Genomic DNA, 18,558 nt, shown 5'->3' with positions numbered 1-18,558 from the left:
AACAGAGCAAAAGCAAGAATTGATGATGCAACAAGTCAAGGGATGATAGTAATAATCTCATATACTTCACCGGAATATTTGTACTCCGTATTTGTTTCTCTGCTCCTGTATCTTTTAGTCAAAAAATTTACAGATTAGGAGAAGCACTGCTACAATCTAACATAAATAAAATGTACCTCCCAACATTAGAAGTCAGAACTTAATGTTCCTCAAATGATACACCATCTATCCATCCATCAATGCTTCCATCACTCTGCTTCAAAACATTAATTCCTATCAAAGCAACCAAAAAAATTGTTAATGAAGCCCTGTAAGAAGCTCAGCATAATGAGGTAAAGCTCTTCAGAAATCACTAATCAAAACATTAGTGTCCTTAATTACAAAGCAAAAACTTATTTGTTTCTCAAAATTGTCATTTATACACCAACATTTCAAACTACTCATTATATATACGAAGTGTGTATCATTAGAACACAATGGTCAATATTATAGCAATCTCAAAACGATCAATCTCTTTTTTGGCCGATACATGAGCAGAAACATTTCAAGAGATCCACATCATGTGCAAAAACAAGGCATATAGCTGTGCGCTTGTGTGTACAACTTGCTTTCTTATAAGGAGTCGTATGCCATATATTGAATCCTTACACCTTTGGATGAATAAGTAATAGGTTGTCTTATCACTCAATGTACCTCTATGTAGGTTTTATTTAGCCAAAAGTTGCCTAGAAAAGCAGAAATCATGTAAATGGTGCAGTGATAGTCCTCCATGCATTTTCAGTTTGAGCTATATTCTTCATCATCAAACAATTCACCTCTCCCGTTCAAGTAATTTGTCTAGTAAAAATAGCTGTACATTCACCGGTAAAAGAGGGTTTTATATACCTATTCATATTTGACAAAAAATTAAAATAAAATAAATAAAATAGAATAAAATAAATAAAGAACCCTATTTACACTGTATTTGGGGTTACCTTTAGATGGATTAAAGTAATGGAAGGATACAAAAAAAAATATCAAAACCTGAAGGGTACTGTGCAGACTCTCTCAAAGATACTGAAATTCTTTTTTTCTTTTCTTTTTTTTTTCTTTTTTTTTTTTTTGACGGGGATACTGAAATTCTTTTATATATATACTAGTTATATTTTATCAGGAAAGAAAACGGGGAAACTAAAAAGAGAGCTTCAACCTAACACATCCTTAAGTATGGTTTACAATAGCATGGAGACAGTATCAGGAGCAAAGAACACAATGAAATCCTAGTTTTACGCTATTTGCTTGTAAAGGTAAGTTAGTTTACATCTTGAAAGCATCTCTCTTCTTCATCCAACCCCCACACCCCACCCCCCCTCCCAAAAAAAATGGAAAAAGGAGATCAGATTTTCAATCCGTTTATTGATTGATTACAAAGGTTATGTCTTATAACATTCATCCATCATCATTCGGAAAAAAGAGATGAAGCAAAAAAACAATGAATAAGAATATTTATTGAAGTCAAGGTAAAGGTTACATTCTTTTTTTTTTTTGGGTGTTTAGAGAGCCACAAGGGTGAGTGATGAGAATCAATCCCAACTGGGAGGGAAGCTTTAACCACTTGAACTATCCCTCACTCTCAAAATTTACTAAAGCTTCTGGAAGCATCAAAGTTTAATGCATAAATAGAAATCACATTTACCAATTATCCTGCCACCAATCAGTTCCATTTTGCACCAAACTTTCATGATCAACATCACAAAGTATCAAACTCAATCTAGTTGTTAATTAAATTATGTCATAAGTCCATCAGGGAAGTACATATCAATTTCTATGTACATTTTATAATCTACTCCCTCTGTTTTTTTTTTTATATGCATCAGTTTGACCGGCATATTTGCCGAGACGTTACTTTGACCATTAATTTCTTTAATTGTGCATTAGTAAAAATTGTAACAAATTTATATTATGAAACTAAACATTATGACAAATCTAATGATATATTATATAATAACATTTATTTATTTTTTAGAGGTGAAAAAATTAAGTCAACCATGGTATGTGAATAGTGCAATTGTCAAAGTGACGCATAAAAAAAAAAAAAAAACAACGAAGGGAGTAATATAAAGAACCAACCAGGGAAATAATTTCAAATGGAAAAAGTATAAAGGGCTTAAGGGAAATTTTATAGTGCAAAAATTCCTTCATCAACATGACCAATATCAATCTTGAATTTCCTAAGAGGTTGGTCCTAGCTAACAAGATTAAGCATCTACAGGAGGCCAAGAATATTGGTAGATTCATTAAAATATATTAAGATTTAAAAAAAATAATAAAAAAAAAACACACACATTCGTTTAAATGTTTCCTGAAAGAAGCAGAGAAGCAATGGAAAGGCATGACTTACAATTGCACCTGAGCTTACAACTTAATTTGTGATTAAGTGCAGGAAGAGAATCTAAGCCTTGGTGAATATCGTGTGGGTTGGTTCTTGGAAGAAATTGACTTTTTTTTAGATCGCATATCAACATCATTATTAAGTTCAGCTGCAACAGAATATAAAAAATTAGGTATATGGTTACAAATCTTAAAATACTTCTTGATAAAACAAATAAATATAAACATCAATGCAACATATGAAAACTGTCACTGAATCTGAGTGCATAAGAGTTCCTCCGTGGTCAGAAAAGATCTGGATGTTTTCCTCCAAGAAAACAAAATAATGTTACCCTCACAGTATAAATAATAGCCTTCACTCCCTATCTAATTTATAAAGAACAAGTGTATTTGAGGGTTTCACCTACAGCTTATGCTTCTCTTTTCAGTGGACAATTATGCAGGACATACAAAGTTTATGCCAAAGTTTAAAAAATAATTAGCTAAGCTATGCACTGAAGTGATTATTAAGTACTACACTTCCACCAATGAAGGATTCTTCTTTTCTTAATATTGTAGAGATTTGGAAGCTATATTGTAGAAAGTTGCTAGCTGTCTAGCAGAGATAGATATATTACTAATTAAGTGATAAATTTTCATAAATTACAAAACAGGGAAAGGATTTGTTAGGTTACACTTAACATTCTATCAAAAAAAAAATGAAGATTTAAACTGCATAAAAAATGAACTATGGTATGGAGTACATAAGTACACCATTATCAAAGGATTTTATATTGGCAAGCTGATGTACAAGTCAAACAGGCTAAAACCAGATCATTTAAATTTTAGATGAATAATTTGCTTTAGTCTCTTCTCCAGCCTAGGAGGAGACATCATTACATCCATACCAAGCGGGTTAGACCAAGGAAAACAGACATAGACACAAAGGACAAACTTTAATCAGATATAAGACTAAATCACTTCTCTTATGAGGTGTTAGTTCGAATTTGATAGGATGGTAAGTAAAAGGCTAATTTCTGGAAAGAAAATTGACAAATAGATATCAGCTCTACTAGCTGTAAAGTTTGAGCTCTCTCATTCATTGGAAAATTAATTATAAGCTTTATGTTTGTTAAATGACCGTGAGGAAATACAGAACCAGTATAAAGAGACACAAAAGATAGAAAAGAAGACAATTCATAGAGTAGATGCAAGAACCTGCTGTCTTTTGTCTCTTCTCAACAGAGTTTAACCCCTTCTGCTTCTTATCACTTTCTGCTGATTTCAACTCAGCTTTGATCAGTGGAAAGGTCCTTTTCTGTGTTGATATCATAGCCTCAGAACCAACATTAGAATGATCTGTATGAACACTTTCTGTTTCATGTTTAACTTGGAATGGTTCTTTGGCGCAGTCATCTAAAACTCCAGAGTGTCCAGTCCCTGCACGAGCTGTTGAACGAGTTACTCGAATCGGACTGCTTAAGATGGTACGCTTTGCCCCTTCATCAAGGGTTATGTTTCTATTTCCTACATCTAAAACCTCTGTCACTTTTTTTACTGCAGAACAAATTGACCGGGTTGAATTCTTGTCCTGCAAATCTTTACTAGCCTTGTTAGCCATATTTCCTTTCTCTTTATGAGCTGTAGAGCGAGTCACACGAACAAATGTTGCATCTTTAGCTGATGTGGTTTCATTATCTTCATTTGTAGTTGCACTTTCTCTGTTCATTGCTGAACGAGTTAATCTCCTTGCAACCATGGGAAGGGCAGACTCCTCTCTCATCAAGGATGATGAACTGCCATCTGAGTCAGTAGAGGATTCAAATTTATTAGACCCCTCCATAAGCAATCCATTTGACAATTGTGCATGAAGCATCTTGTCTGAATACCCTCTTTCATTTGTCACAAGTGATTCCCCCTTGTTTATGATAAGAGAATCAGAGTCCCTAGAATTGTAGACAGAAGAGGAAAAATCTAACACAAAGCCACATTTTCTTTCTTCATGAAAAACAGATTCAATCTTTTGGGGAAGTTTTGATACTAACGAGGCCAGAACTGCACGAGCAGCAAGAGGACTGAGAGCAGACTGATTTTGTACAGATTTCTCATGAGATGACGGTGGAGAGGTTATAAGATTGTCGATTGTTGATTGTGTTATATCTTGTCTTCTTGCCGATCTTCGTAATTGTCTCCTTCCACAACTTACTTGAACACATTTATTCCCTTGTTGTGAAGCAACTAGTGTGGTCCGACCATTGCTTTCAGCTAGAAATCAGAAAACAGAAAGTTAATTTCACAAGTAAAAAACTATATCGTTTTTGCACATCTTAGTGAAATGTGAAACCAATTAAAATTGTTGACAACATAGGGGGTAACCATGTGGATTTTACAATTACACATTGAAATTTGAGGGTCATTTCCAAAGCCTCAAAGGACCGGTAAAAATTACCTTGTACGGACAAATTACAGGTGAATACTAAAAAAATTACTTCTAATGCTCAAATGGTCACAAACTCACCCCCAAAAGATAAAGACCAATATTTAGAAGCATCAATCTAAATTTGCACTCGGAACCACATAGAAGGTTAAATGTGATTGCTATTGTGAAGTGTCTTTTGAGGTCTTACAGTGGCCATTAAATGATTCTTAAGCTCTAAGAAGTGAGGAAATAAGTTGGAACATCTAATTCCTAAGTGAAGTGAATTTGGATATCGAGTTAGGGTAAAGAATTGTAGTCAAAACCTATAGCTGAGGTTATATGGAGTTATGGACTATTTAGAGGCAAATGCTAGATTTTGTCAACAAATGAACAAGGAGATGCTTAGTCATTCCCTCAATCTTACATAAGTAGGAACACTGGTCCATATCTAAGAAAATTTAAGTCTAATATTAATGATGTCAACGCTATCACTTAGTGATCCATTTTCTTCATACTCCGTATCATTTTTATACCTTCCACCCAAGTCATACTTGGCTTTCAATGACTTCTTTTAGAATCCTCAGAACCCCAACTTCTATAGCTTAACTCACATGGTTAAAAAAAATTAATTTAAGTACTCAAGACATTGCTAAGAGATTCTTTTAAGTCCTTGGACATTAGTGATAAGCATATTTCTACACCATTACTCCCTTAAGAATGCTAGGAAACATGGTGTACTTTACCACTCTTATATCAAAGGTAGGTTAGGTAGCACCAGTGTATCAGATTGGGCCTATGCCCACATCTTTAGTGAAATTTTCATTGGGCTATAGTTGTTCATTATGCTACTCCCTGCATCCCTAAATAAAAGTTTCATTTACCTTTTGCACATTACAATAGGGAGGTGAAAAAAAAAAGTTGAGTTTGATTATTTTAAGATAAATATTAAAAAGAGGATAGTGGAGTTTGGTTGATTAAGAGCGAATGAAAAAAGAAAAGAAAAGAAAATAGTGGGGTTTGGTTGATTAAAAGTGAATAAAATATAGATAAAGGTGAAATGAGATTTTGTTTAGGGAGAGGTTTATGGGAGGAATGAGACTTTCATTTGGAGATGGAGGGGGTATTATGTCTGTAGCTCATGAAGAACGAGATGCAAAACAAATTATAAATTGCAAAAGTTGGATTACATAACTCCATAGCGTCTGCCCCTGACAAAAGGCATGTTCAATCTTGGCATATTCTTTTCAGAACTATTCCGCATGAAGCCTAAGTGGCAATGCTGCAATCTGAATATCACATGCATCACTCTTCTAACACTGACCCTCATCTCCCTTCCACATCTCCATAAAGAAAGAGGATTAACTATCTGTTGGGGGGGGGGGGGGGGGTAAGAGTAGGACAACAAGGGAGAAAAATGAAGGAAAGAAAAGAAAGAGAAGAAACTATCTACTGGAGGCTAAGACTTGAACCACAAGGGAGAAACATGAAGTAATTAAGGAAGCATGATTAAGATAAGTTACAGCAGTCATACCATCAGTCAAGCTGCCAATTCCTTCTATATGCTTCAATAATCCATGAAAATCAAATTCGCTTTCAGTATCTTCAAAAGTTGTAGGGGATGCTGATGAAGTAGATAAATGGGATTTTTCCTCCGTAGAGTTAAAGAAAGCAGCAACAACTGGATGAGAATCAATGCTTTCGGTAGCTAAGTTCATGATGGAGCTAGATGGAATACTTGAAACTCCATTTTCAGTATGTTCAGAAAGCCATTTAATCATGAAAGTGCATCTGCAAGAAGCCCTTTTCGAATGTCTCACCCTTATCACCTGCCAAGAAGAGAAAGAAAGAAAATAATAAATTTGGAAGTGAAACAGCAGAATGGCATCATTAATCCAAATCTAAATGAAACTCTCACACCAAGGAAAAAAAAAATAATAAGAATCTATAATACTAAGTAAGTACATATATTAAAAGCAACTCAAGACCACGATGAACTACATTAGAAGTATTACCATGTTAGCTATCTATATGCTTTCATAATCATCTCAAATATAAATAATTTGAAATAGAGAGTGTTAAATTATAAACAATAATCATAAATTTTTTATAATACTCATCCAGTCAATGAGTACTTAAATCATAACTAACAAGATATGGTCATCCATAGATAGAAAATTCCTAAAAGGATATAGAACAATATTACACAAAATCATACAATTCACAAGCTAAGCTAAAGAATTCAAAGGCTTACAAATAACTATAAATAAGTAAAGGATGAATCAACCTACCATAAAGTGTTAAAAGTAACAATCCAAAGCATCACTTGGACCACACACGAGTTATTGAACTTATAGACGTAAAATAGTGCAGCTGTAGTTTGGTTATCAATTGTTATTTCATTAGGAAAATAGATATAAAAGGAGATAATAGGCCATTTATTATTGAAACATAATGGTGATACACAATAGCGGGGTATTTTATTTTATTTTTCCAATGCAAAAGAGAGAAGAGCCCAAACATTTTGGTAGTGGAAAGTGATATGTATAATAACACGGTCTTTCCCAAAATAGTAGTGTGAGAACTAATTTGGGATGGACGAAAATGAAAAGTGTAAGAACAGATTTGACTAGCAAGAGCAGTTTTAACGACCTGCTCCAAAACAGCATAACATAAACAATAAATTAGTGTAATGTTTGCCAGAGCCACAGCCACAATATAATCTTTCGTAATTTTCTCAAAGCCAGAATATAATTTCTTAGTTCCCACCAAATACAAAACAAAAAATGTTTGCATCCAAGTCAAGAAAGCTCTTCCAATGCTACTGATAAGATTTTCCAAAGGGAATTGTCATAAAGCAACCTATGTTCTAACTCCTAAGTACCTTTTGCATCATGAAAGATCCCTAGTAAGCTTTCTAATACAGCATGAAGCATAAGAGATGTCTTGTTCTATCATATCTCAAGCTAATAGAGTAAACTCAATTACCCTTGATTACAACAGGGGTAACCAGCCTTTCTGACAAGGCCACACCACATCTGCACACATGCTATTTCTACCCCAATAATAATATAAAAAAATATTCATTTAAAAAAAATCTTGGAAAAGAGATTTACCTTTTGCACTACTGCATCAAAAAAGAGCCTCTGGTAGTTTCTCTCACAAGCAGCAACAACATGTCTCCCTTCCTCAATACAGCAACAATCATCTCCCTGCACGGGAATTGAACGTACTCGAAGACAAACTCGTGCATCTTCTTCGTCTAATATCACATCTTCTGAAACTTGACCTTCATATTTCACAGAAAGTTCTCCACCAGAGCTATTTGACAATTGATTGGAACAAAGTCATTTAAGAAAAGAAATGTAATAATTAATACAAAGTACTGTGTATCTCAAATAAGGACACAAGAATTGATGTGATAAGAACAAGGTAAAAACAGTGCATACGAGTAGATCTGATCTTTAAATTATTTGAACAAACATAACATTACAATTATAACAACTAATAAATACTTTCATGGGTGATTCTACGAGACTATATAGAAATTTCTAACTTCTAAGGAACTCCGGTACACCATTTAACCCCAATAAAATGTCAGTCAAGTGAGTAACAACTTCCTAATCCCATGGCCACATTTCATGTTACAAACCGCCTCCTAACATGTTCAACAACATCTAGTGCCTTTTTAAATCCTCAACCTTCAAAAGTCATTATTGTCGAGGATGTCCCAGTTTCTCACGGTGAGAAACGAATTTCTCATGGTGGCATTTTTGTGAATAAATCAACAACTTTTTCAACTTTATTCAACTGTGGAGCCCACAATATTGAAAAAGTTGTTGATTTATTCACGAAAATGCCCCTATGAGAAACAAATTTCGTTTCTCACCATGAGAAACAGGGAATTTCCCATTATTGTCCATGACATCATAACAAACAATTACATACTACTATCCAACATGAAAGGCTTCTACCTATTCTTCAATTGGGTTCGAAAATCGCCAATTTAACTAGCCCCAAGTTCAGCTAGCATGCATGTCACCTATATTAGATTATGTTTTTTTTTTTTTTTTTTTCCATTCAGAATCAATCCAGATTCATCCAAAACCTTCTTTCCTTAGATAACAAAGCTAAATTCATAATCAAAATTGAAATTTAAAATAATTTTGAAAAACTATTACGGAGTAATAAATAACATAATCAGACTAATCAACTCCATATGCATGATTACACAATAATCAAATTTCAAATTAAGTAATAAATTACATCTAAATTTATATAAAAATCAATTCTAAAAGTTCATCAATCGAATTCCAAAAAACTACTCCGTATTATCAAAATTCAAAACAACACACAAAGATATAGCAACTGTCAATTGATCCTTTAAATCCCTAATTGTGAATTTTACGAACATCGAAATGTTGCATTTTAGAAACAAAAATTACAATTGATCTTGAACATAATCACAACAACAACAACAACAACAACAATGGTAGCAGTGAAAGTGAGAAGAGATTACCAGAGAGAGACTTGACAAGGATGCCAAGAGCCGTCAATCTTACGCTTAACTTCAAGCTGAACTTGAGAAGTATCTGCGATGGAAGCATCCGCCATTGATGAAGCTTTAATGGAAGTTAATTATACATGGAGTTTTGGAAGCTTTCAGAGTTTCAGAAGTTGATGAAGAAGATGAAGTGTTTATATTCAGAATTAAGCATTGTAAGAAAATTAATTCCCAGTAAAATGATACTGTACCTTCTATGAAAGTACGAAGTAATTTTGAGCGAAAGAACATGGGTGAAAGTCGAGGACTGATATTTTTCTGTAAAAAAAAATCCAATATGAAATAAAATATTTAATATTTTTGCGTTAAGTAAACAAATTGCGGGGATAGCTCAGTTGGGAGAGCGTCAGACTGAAGATCTGAAGGTCGCGTGTTCGATCCACGCTCACCGCATTTTTGGTTTGTTACTTGATTTTTTTAATGTCCTTTATTTTACTACTGTTCCCTTCATTTAAATATAACCATTTATAATATACTATTCTTTTTTTTTTTTGAAAAACATTTATAATATACTATTCTAAATTCACTATACTTTAATATAATAATATTGTTGAAAGTCTTCCCTCAAAAAAAAAAAAAAAAAAAAATATTGTTGAAAGTCTTGAAAAAACTTCCATTTTCTAATGCTACCTCTATTATTTATAACCAATTTATATTTATAATATATATACATATGAAAAAAAAAATGCAAGTAAGATTTTGTCAAGTTTGTTTTGATATTTATTTTCAATAAATCATCTTTATACATCCTATAATTTTACTCACACATAATTAAGCTATAAAAGATTGAATAAATATATATGCATTGACACACATACTAATAAGTTAATACCCTGTGAATAATATATGCATTGCATTTCTTCAAAAAAAAAAAAAAAAAAAAATGCATTGCATGGGTCAATTACACCTTGTGGGCTTACCAGATACAACCTTAATAAATATGGTATTACACCTTGTAGGCAATTAGTATAATATAAACCAAGCTAAGCTTGGTGTAGTGAGAAATATTACACTTTTAAACCCTGGGGTTAGCGGTTCAATCTCCACTAGAAACACTTTAAGGGTATGGATCCCTTTCCCTACTCCCTCACTTTTAAAGTGTCTAATTAGTAATTACTGAACCTAAATAACTGTGAGAAATGAGGAGGAGGTTTCATTGGTTATTTCACCTTAGAAAAAATTATATATAAATTGTTGTATGTAATATAAATTCAGTTGATCGAAGGCCAAATTTGATCAATAATTAGGATTAATGGAGGTGTATGAAAATAGGCCCATTTCTGAGATTTCAATACCCTAAGGGCGGATAAAAGTAAAGAATAATATCACCAATTCTCACTAAATGCTAGTGGTAAAACCGAAAAGGTTGCAAATTTTAATAGCACATATTAAACTGTTTAGTATAATTGAATAATACATTAAAATATATTAAATTTATAAAATAAAAAAAAAAAAAAACATATTACTAAAAATTCATGTAGAGGCGGTAGAGCAGTAAGCCAGTAAGCAACATTTGACAATTTGATAATTCATAATCATAAATCATAATCCAAACAAAATGAGAATTAGTTGACAAATTATAAGTCATAAATCGTATACATGTACAAGTATAAATCATCTACAGTAAAATTTAATATTTCAGAAACTTCTCATTTAAAATTGAGTAATTCATATATTATAATAAATTAGTAAGTATGAAAATGTAATTGTCATATAAGGTTGTCCTATGAGAGTTTGTTCTATACACTTTGGTGTACCGTACAAATCGGGTCATTTGCTCATGAAATAAATAAACAAAAATAATAACCAAGGGTGTACGGTATACTCGGGTGTATTTAACTAACAAATTCTATTATCCTAACATATTTTATTAAGAGTTGAGATGATAAAAAATTAGAGGATAATGAAAAATTGATTGTTTGACATTATGCTTAATGGTACATATGAAAGTTGACAATGCGAGTATATAATAACACGACTAGCATTGACATTCCATGTAAAACGTATGTAAATACTTCGTAACAACTTTATATTATATAAGAAATACGGAGTATTAGCATTCACGTTTGAATTACGTTACATAATAATTTCTAACAGAGAATATTAACAATAATGGAGGTGCAAGTTCTATTAAACAGCAATCATAATGATAAATTGATGTCTGATGATGACTAAGACGGAGGTGCAATATAAATTTAATTATATTGACATTTTGAAGAAGGAGAACAAGTACCACTTATATAAATAGGGCATCTATTTCGATTGAAACTACAACTACAAATATTCAAAATAGAGTATTCAAAAGTGAGACTTTTACTTAGATATTCATATATATCTGAAAAATGGGGGGAAAGCACCATAAGATGAATGTATTCACAATCTTGGTCTTCTTTGCATTAGGTAATTAAATTTGGTTTACTACTCGGTTTAAATTATTGTTTTTTAATCCTTGAAAAATCATTGTGTTTCGTTGTTATCCTATAATATGTTTATTTATGATAAGAAGATTTGTCCTATTCGGTATGGGTTATAATCTTACACAAGTTAATTAGACCCTATTAATAAGCTAAACACTAGGATAAAGAGGAAGCTTAAGTGAGTAATCCCTACTTGAGTGCCTCTCCAGAGGTTGAGCTCCAAATTCTACTTTTTTTTTTTTTTTTTTTCATAACTAGGTATAGACAAACATATTATACGTATCGTACAGCCAAAATTGTATGCTCCAGTTGTGTTTGTGACTTGTGACTTTATGAGCAGACTAGAAAAAGACTGGTTTGTACATACTTTGACTAATTGTACAATCAAAATACTTCCTTAAACTAAGGCTGAAGGACGCAATTCTTACCACTAAGGAAACATTTGGTTTGCAAACTGGTATAAGGTTTAAAACACAAGGAGTTTAAAACATTCTAAACCTATACCTCATACCTGAATTCTGTGTACCAATCACTGCTTGATTGTTACCCTATGAGACTATGATATAGCATATAGTATCATATTAGACATATAGTATCATATGTGTTTAATTAAGAATGAATGAAGATGATTTGATTGTTCATATGCTAAAGTGCTAAACTCATACCCTAGTTTCAATTACTTATGTACTAACCATATACTCCACACATGTATATTTGCAGTACAATTAATGTATAATGGGAAAATGGTGGAATCATGTGTTCTTGCTAAAGAACATTGTGGTCCTATTGACTGGTGTTGCGCAGGGTACAGCTGTACGGATTCAATTTTTGGAGGTGTATGTGAAAGTGGTAAGGCATAAAAACAAGAAGTATATCTTTGATTAATCTCCAAAAACTGAATTGAATTCCATAATATGTTTATGTTAATCTCTAAATTAAGGATATAAGAGGTTTATTGCACAACATATATCAAATTCATATCTTTCTTATAATATAAATATTGATTTATATTCTTTTTTAAACATGGTTTCATGCCACCCTTATTCGTCCTGAATATATATGTACTAATTTTTTTAATTCATATTTTTTAACTAAAGTATTGTGAATTTTTCAGTCACAAATTAAGAAGTTTTTAAGTTCAATTTTTATAATTAACTAGATTAGATCCCGTGCAATGCACGAGTTTAACAATATTTTATGAATTATTATAATTTTTAAATACAATAATTACACAAAAGAGAGAGTTATAGTTTCTTTTCATATAAACAAAATTACTTTTTTTTTTTTTTTTTGAAACAACAAAATTATTTAGTTTTATACTAGTTCTTAATTGAACAAAGACACCAAGGTAGTACCATGCAATACACTCTTAATTACAGTCTTTAACTAGTATAGTACCCGTACAATTGCACGGTTTTAAAAGTTTATATATTAAATATCACAAAATCAAAACCCAAATTAGCTTAATGCATAGTAGTGATATTTTTTTTGTTTTTACATTATATGATTATTTATTCACAATAATATGTATTATGGTATTGCGTATCATAATTTTAATTCAATGTTGAAAAAAAAATATTAATTTTGAGATATATAAAAGTTTATTTCCTTTACATAATTACATATGTTACCTTTTAGACCATTCATATATCTCATATATCTCATATTTTACCCTTATATGTACTTTTGATTTAATCAACTTAATAAACTACTATCTCTATCTTTGTGGTCACAAAATTTTGAATTAGATACTTAAGTTACCTCCAAGATAAACTAAAGTTATCCTGTTATCAATAAAAGTTATCTTGTTATAAGTAAAAGTTACTCATTTAATAGAGAGCTTATGTTTACAATATATGTGCAATAGGCCATATTTTCTAGGTCCTTTAGTTATTTTGCAGAACCATTAGTTATTTTCTAGGTCCTTTAGTTATCAATAATGTAAGAAATGAATTAAACATTGTAAAAGCTTTTCAAAAAAGAAAATTGAGCAAGTATTTAAAAAACGGCCGGAAAAGGAAAGTGGAGCAAGTATTTAAAATCAAAAGGAGTATAAAACAATTTATTTATTAGCAAGGGTTACTATGATGATGATCGCATGTTATTATCTTGATGAAAGGGGTTAGGGCCTGTTCTCATACGTTGAAATTCAGTTCAGTTCGGTTTAGTTTAGTTCAGTTCAGCTCAGTTCAGTTCAGTTCAACCCCTAATTTCCTTATATTATAAAATATTCATTTCATTTTAGTTCAGTTCAGTTCTGTTTAGCTCAGTTCAGTTTAGTTCAATTCAATTCAGCTGAGTTCAGTTAAAGAGAATTGGGCCTTAATCCAATAATGGAAAAATGGGTTGAGGATTACATTATATGTAATGGAAAAATGGGTTGAGGATTACATTATATGTAATCAGTAGATCAGACCTATTCTCTCTTTTATTATTGTAAAAACAAGAGAAGATGGTTTACTCAAACGAGCATGTGACGTTGTTACTTTATTTTAAATAATTGATGTAAGTCTGTTGCTCGATCGTATGGAAATAATAAGGTTATTAATTCGTATAAATGAATTATTGTAATATTGTATGTTACTCTTATAAACAATGTGGATTGGCCTAACATTTGGTTGTTGTATTGCAATTTTGTAGACGAATGCGTACCTGCTGGGGGAGTGTGTGATGTTAGTTTTATTGGTTCACACCAATGCTGTGGAAGATTGGTTTGTGATTATGAAGTGAGAATTTGTTATTCATCAGATGATTAAATCCAATCTCCAACAAATATCCATTTGTTATGCATGCATTGGACCATTTCATTTTACTGTTAAATTCAATGCTTTTATTTACTCCACTTCATTATGAATTTAATGTAATGTGTGTTCATTTTCTTTTCACTTGGTGTATCATATATATATTGTACAACTCCTATCCGTTGCTATTTGGGATCCCAAGTCCCAACATGCATGAAAATAAAATTAGGGTTAAATTTGTACAACTTTTACGCAATACATATACATAAATTCTTCTGCTGATGTATATTTATACATTTACCCGCTTATTTTATTTAGTTCTATATCAACAAAGATATAAAAAAAAAAAACATATTCGCGTGATATCTTATTACATAAGCATGACTAAACAGCAGATACTAGCATATTTTTGCCCGGTGGAATGAATATTAACGGTTAATTATTAGTTATTTCGTAATAATTGTTGTAGTGGTTCCTAATTTCCTATGCCCTATCCTCCAACTCTCGCTTGGCAAAATTTGATTTGCATTAAGATTTGTCCTGCCCTCATTTTCCTTTTTAAAAAAACGACATTTGATTTTTATTGAATGATAACAAGTTTGCAAAAATCGCTTTTTTCTGCAGTATGAAAGTGTCAAAATTGATTCTAATCAAATGTGTCCATGATCTTCTTCAAAAATTAGGCACATGATCATGGCCAACTAGGAGTACATTTCGTGGAAAATATTGATTCTTTTTGGGATTATATTAGGTAAATATATTTATCTTTTAGAAAGTTTTTCACAAAGATTTTCACCTTGGAATATTAATAAATAAAAAGGTAAAAATAAATTAAATATGCGGGGATAGCTCAGTTGGGAGAGCGTCAGACTGAAGATCTGAAGGTCGCGTGTTCGATCCACGCTCACCGCAATTTTATTTCAAGACTTATTTTTGAGCATTTTTATTGGTTTTATTTTATTTGTTTTTTTAAAAAAATAACTAATAGATAAAAAATAAAAAAATAAAAAACATCTTGACTAGTTCATAATTTTTTTTTTATTTTTTTTATTTTTTTTTGAGGGAATCTTGACTAGTTCATAATCTACTCAAGTAAAAGAGAGCATAAATTAAATTACAACAAATGTTAGGTGAAGAGAGTATAAATTAAATTATTGCTTTCATTATTATTTTTTTATATAACTAATAGATTTAAAATAAATAAATAAATCATCTTCACTAGTTCATAATCTACTCAACTGAAAAGAGAATAAATTAAATTAAAACAAATGTTGGGTCTTAGGTGGATTACGTCCTTATTAAACGTTTAATTATAATGAATCTTAACAATGAGATGTTAAAACAATGTGAAAATTAATTTCAGACAAACATCTTGGCTAGTTCATACTCTACTCAACTAATAAAACATAAATTAAATTAAAACATAAATTAAATTAAAACATATATTATGCGAATTAATTTCAGACAAATATCAAACTTTAAGTATGATGAATCTTAACTATGAGATGTTAATACAATGTGAAAATTAATTTAGGACAAAGAGATTCATCGCAAACCGAAAACTCTTAAGCTTTTCCTCTGTTTGCACATTCCTAGTGCTGCTGGTTTACTATTCTACTTGCTTTTTAGTTTGTACTGATCAAGTGAAAATTCATAATCTGAGATTATGAGGTGCATAATCAAGCTTCATTCTACAGTGCAGATGTGCAGCCAAACGTACAACTAAATGTATCAAGGAAATTGTCACGAATCGATCCTTCTCAAGTTAACATGATCTAACAATTTACAAAGATAAACCAATTTACAAGCATATTTATCTAATTATCTCTTACAATCTTAGCTTCTTTAGCTCGGAAGCTGTATTTATTATAACATTGGCATCCTTATTTATAGATACCAAGCAAAGAACAAACAAACAAACAAATAAATCGAATGTTGAAACTACTCTTACAGTAGTGTAATACGATGATTAGAGAATCGAGGAATGTAACCTCGGGTTTCAACCTTACATTTATCTTTCACATCATCGAAGACAATGGTGTAGTTGTAGCTGCTCACATTTCTAAAGTAACAATATTTACCAGTGTTCTCATTATAATCATAAACCTGATGAGTACTCCCCAATCCACCAGACACCAAATTGTTCTTCACCAGCATAGTTCCATCCCCCTTTTGCCAGTTTCGCAGTGTGCTCGAGGAAAGGATGCCTGCAGCAGCCAATGTCTTATCCTCGTCGAATCCTAAGGTCACATTGCTCAGCAAACTATAGGTGTTGTCACCTTGATCAATCTGGTTGGTATACACAAACAACGGAAACTTCTTGTGTGATTCGATCTTATACAGCGGAGAGGCAGCAGACCCTGTGCTTGCAGAAACACTGGTGTTAAAGTGAATAGTCTGATTCACTGCCTGAAAACTACCATCATTTTTAAGCACATTAGTGTTTTGGAAATCGAATTCTTGAATCGAAACTGTTGTGATGTTCCCCTTGGAGGATTCTACCCATCCTTTCGACACTATAGACCTGCTTGCAACAGCTTTAAACTTGCCATTAAGACCTTTGAAATGTGATTTCGTCGACAAAGTTAGAGGGTCAGCATTGTTCTCCAATAACTCCCCCTTCACAACCTTAACTTTATTGTCCAACCAAAGATGCAAATTAGCATCAACATACCACACATTCAACGCATTCGTAACACTAAACCCAAGATCATGCAATTTTCCATCCAACAACTTGCCCAAGAACGGAGTGATTTCAACGTCATACGTAGGAAGATCAAACGATCCAATCGCACTAATCGGCCTCCAAAGGAGGGGATTAATTCCACCAGTGAAGATCACAGTAAAAGGCCAAACAGCACCAATCAATTCACCATCTAAACTCACCAAAACCTCCCTAAAAGCCCCATTTCCGGGCGTATTACTACTCAAATTATTCGCCAACAAATAATCATTCGGCAAATTGGTATACCAAAATTCATCATTCTCATGAAACGAAACATAAACTTCTAACACAGCCCTATAAACATTCCTGGGAATCGACACCTTTTTCGACTCAAAATCAGTGGAATTCTGAATTTCAAACCACAACCCATCATTCAATGGCAAATTCCTCGAAATGGGTACTATCAAATCCGCCCAATTTCCATACAAATCACCAGAATTCCCATGATCATTCACAAAAGGGTAGTAATGAAAAGTGACATTAACATGATAAACACCAGTATAAGTTTGATCAACAAGATTCCCAATATAAACAGCAATACTCTGATTAGACTGCGAAAGCAAAGAAGAATACTTCGTAATATCCTTACGAACCTTCCAGAAGATACCGTCGCGCGTAGGCTCGGCAGTGCAGCTACGAAGGAGCTCAACCCCAGAAAGCCAAACACCGAAGATGCGGTCAAATTGGCGGCCACGGCAGGCGGCGGAGAACTCGAGGACGACGTCGGAGTAGCGGGAGAAGGGGCAGTGAGAGGGGGGAGAGTAGGGTGCGGTGATAGGGGGGCGAGAGTAGGTGGTGGCGAAGTCGTGCGAGAGGAGGAGGTGGGAGCACGGGGTGGTCGTGCGGGAGGAAGGTGGTGGTGTGGGTTTGGTGACTTCGAAGAAGGTGGTGGGGTGAGGGGGTGGTGGTGCGGTGGTGGAGAGGGTGGTTGTGGTGGGGGTGAAGGGGGGAGGACGGTGGGGTGGGATGGCCGAGGAGGAGTGGAGGAGAGAGAGTGAAGTGAGGAGGAGAGAGAAAATAATGATTGGATGCATTTTTTTATTTTTATTTTTTTTTTTGTCAACTAGGAGAATTCATTCAATTTTATATTGAAATGTTTGTTTTTATTATGATAGAAGTTTATAATTAGAAAAGATAATAATACATTGAATTTAATCCAAATCATATTCATATCATATTCCATCAAAAAAATATTCATATCATATTAATTTATTTAATAAGGTCATGAAGTTGATAGGAATTGAATATTGGTTGAAAAGTTAACATAGATGATGAATTGTGTAAAAAAAAAAAAAAATACATAGATGATGAATGAATGAGTATGATAGAAATATAGAATGAACTCA

The 18,558-nt window shown here is 32.6% G+C and overlaps 1 protein-coding gene, 2 non-coding genes and 1 pseudogene across 4 annotated transcripts; 2 read left to right on the top strand and 2 right to left on the bottom strand.

Annotated features, from left to right (window-relative positions):
• Positions 1-9,497, bottom strand: LOC145605478 (uncharacterized). Of its 2 annotated transcripts, none has more exons than XM_081661536.1 (6): positions 9,285-9,497; positions 7,882-8,086; positions 6,300-6,594; positions 3,568-4,614; positions 2,381-2,519; positions 1-273 (listed from the first exon to the last, which is right to left on the bottom strand). In XM_081661536.1, exons 1-5 carry the CDS (start codon positions 9,377-9,379, stop codon positions 2,413-2,415), a joined length of 1,749 nt encoding a protein of 582 aa, XP_081517662.1. In that variant the 5' UTR covers positions 9,380-9,497; the 3' UTR covers positions 1-273; positions 2,381-2,412. The 2 variants fall into 2 exon arrangements, with proteins under 2 accessions (XP_081517662.1, XP_081517663.1); XM_081661537.1 differs by lacking the exon at positions 1-273 and adding an exon at positions 339-885.
• Positions 9,498-9,649: 152 nt separating this feature from the next.
• Positions 9,650-9,722, top strand: TRNAF-GAA (transfer RNA phenylalanine (anticodon GAA)). The gene has a single exon. It is a non-coding gene; the product is annotated as a tRNA-Phe (tRNA).
• A 5,604-nt stretch (positions 9,723-15,326) lies between these two features.
• TRNAF-GAA (transfer RNA phenylalanine (anticodon GAA)) lies at positions 15,327-15,399 on the top strand. Its single transcript has one exon. It is a non-coding gene; the product is annotated as a tRNA-Phe (tRNA).
• Positions 15,400-16,281: 882 nt separating this feature from the next.
• Positions 16,282-18,271, bottom strand: LOC145605015 (peptide-N4-(N-acetyl-beta-glucosaminyl)asparagine amidase A pseudogene; annotated as a pseudogene).
• Positions 18,272-18,558: the final 287 nt, after the last annotated feature.

This window comes from Chenopodium album, chromosome 22 (genome assembly GCF_948465745.1).
Source record: "Chenopodium album chromosome 22, dcCheAlbu1.1, whole genome shotgun sequence".
Lineage (NCBI taxonomy): Eukaryota > Viridiplantae > Streptophyta > Magnoliopsida > Caryophyllales > Amaranthaceae > Chenopodium > Chenopodium album.
Note: the sequence above shows the minus strand (reverse complement) of the source record. Positions and strands in the feature narration are given on the sequence as shown.

Coding starts and splice junctions, on each gene's coding strand:
- LOC145605478 (XM_081661536.1), bottom strand. CDS start 9,379: ATGGCGGATGCTTCCATCGCAGATACTTCTCAAGTTCAGCTTGAAGTT. Junction 8,087..9,284: donor CCTTGTCAAGTCTCTCTCTG/GTAATCTCTTCT, acceptor ATTGTCAAATAG/CTCTGGTGGAGAACTTTCTG. Junction 6,595..7,881: donor TTGATGCAGTAGTGCAAAAG/GTAAATCTCTTT, acceptor TCTTCTTGGCAG/GTGATAAGGGTGAGACATTC.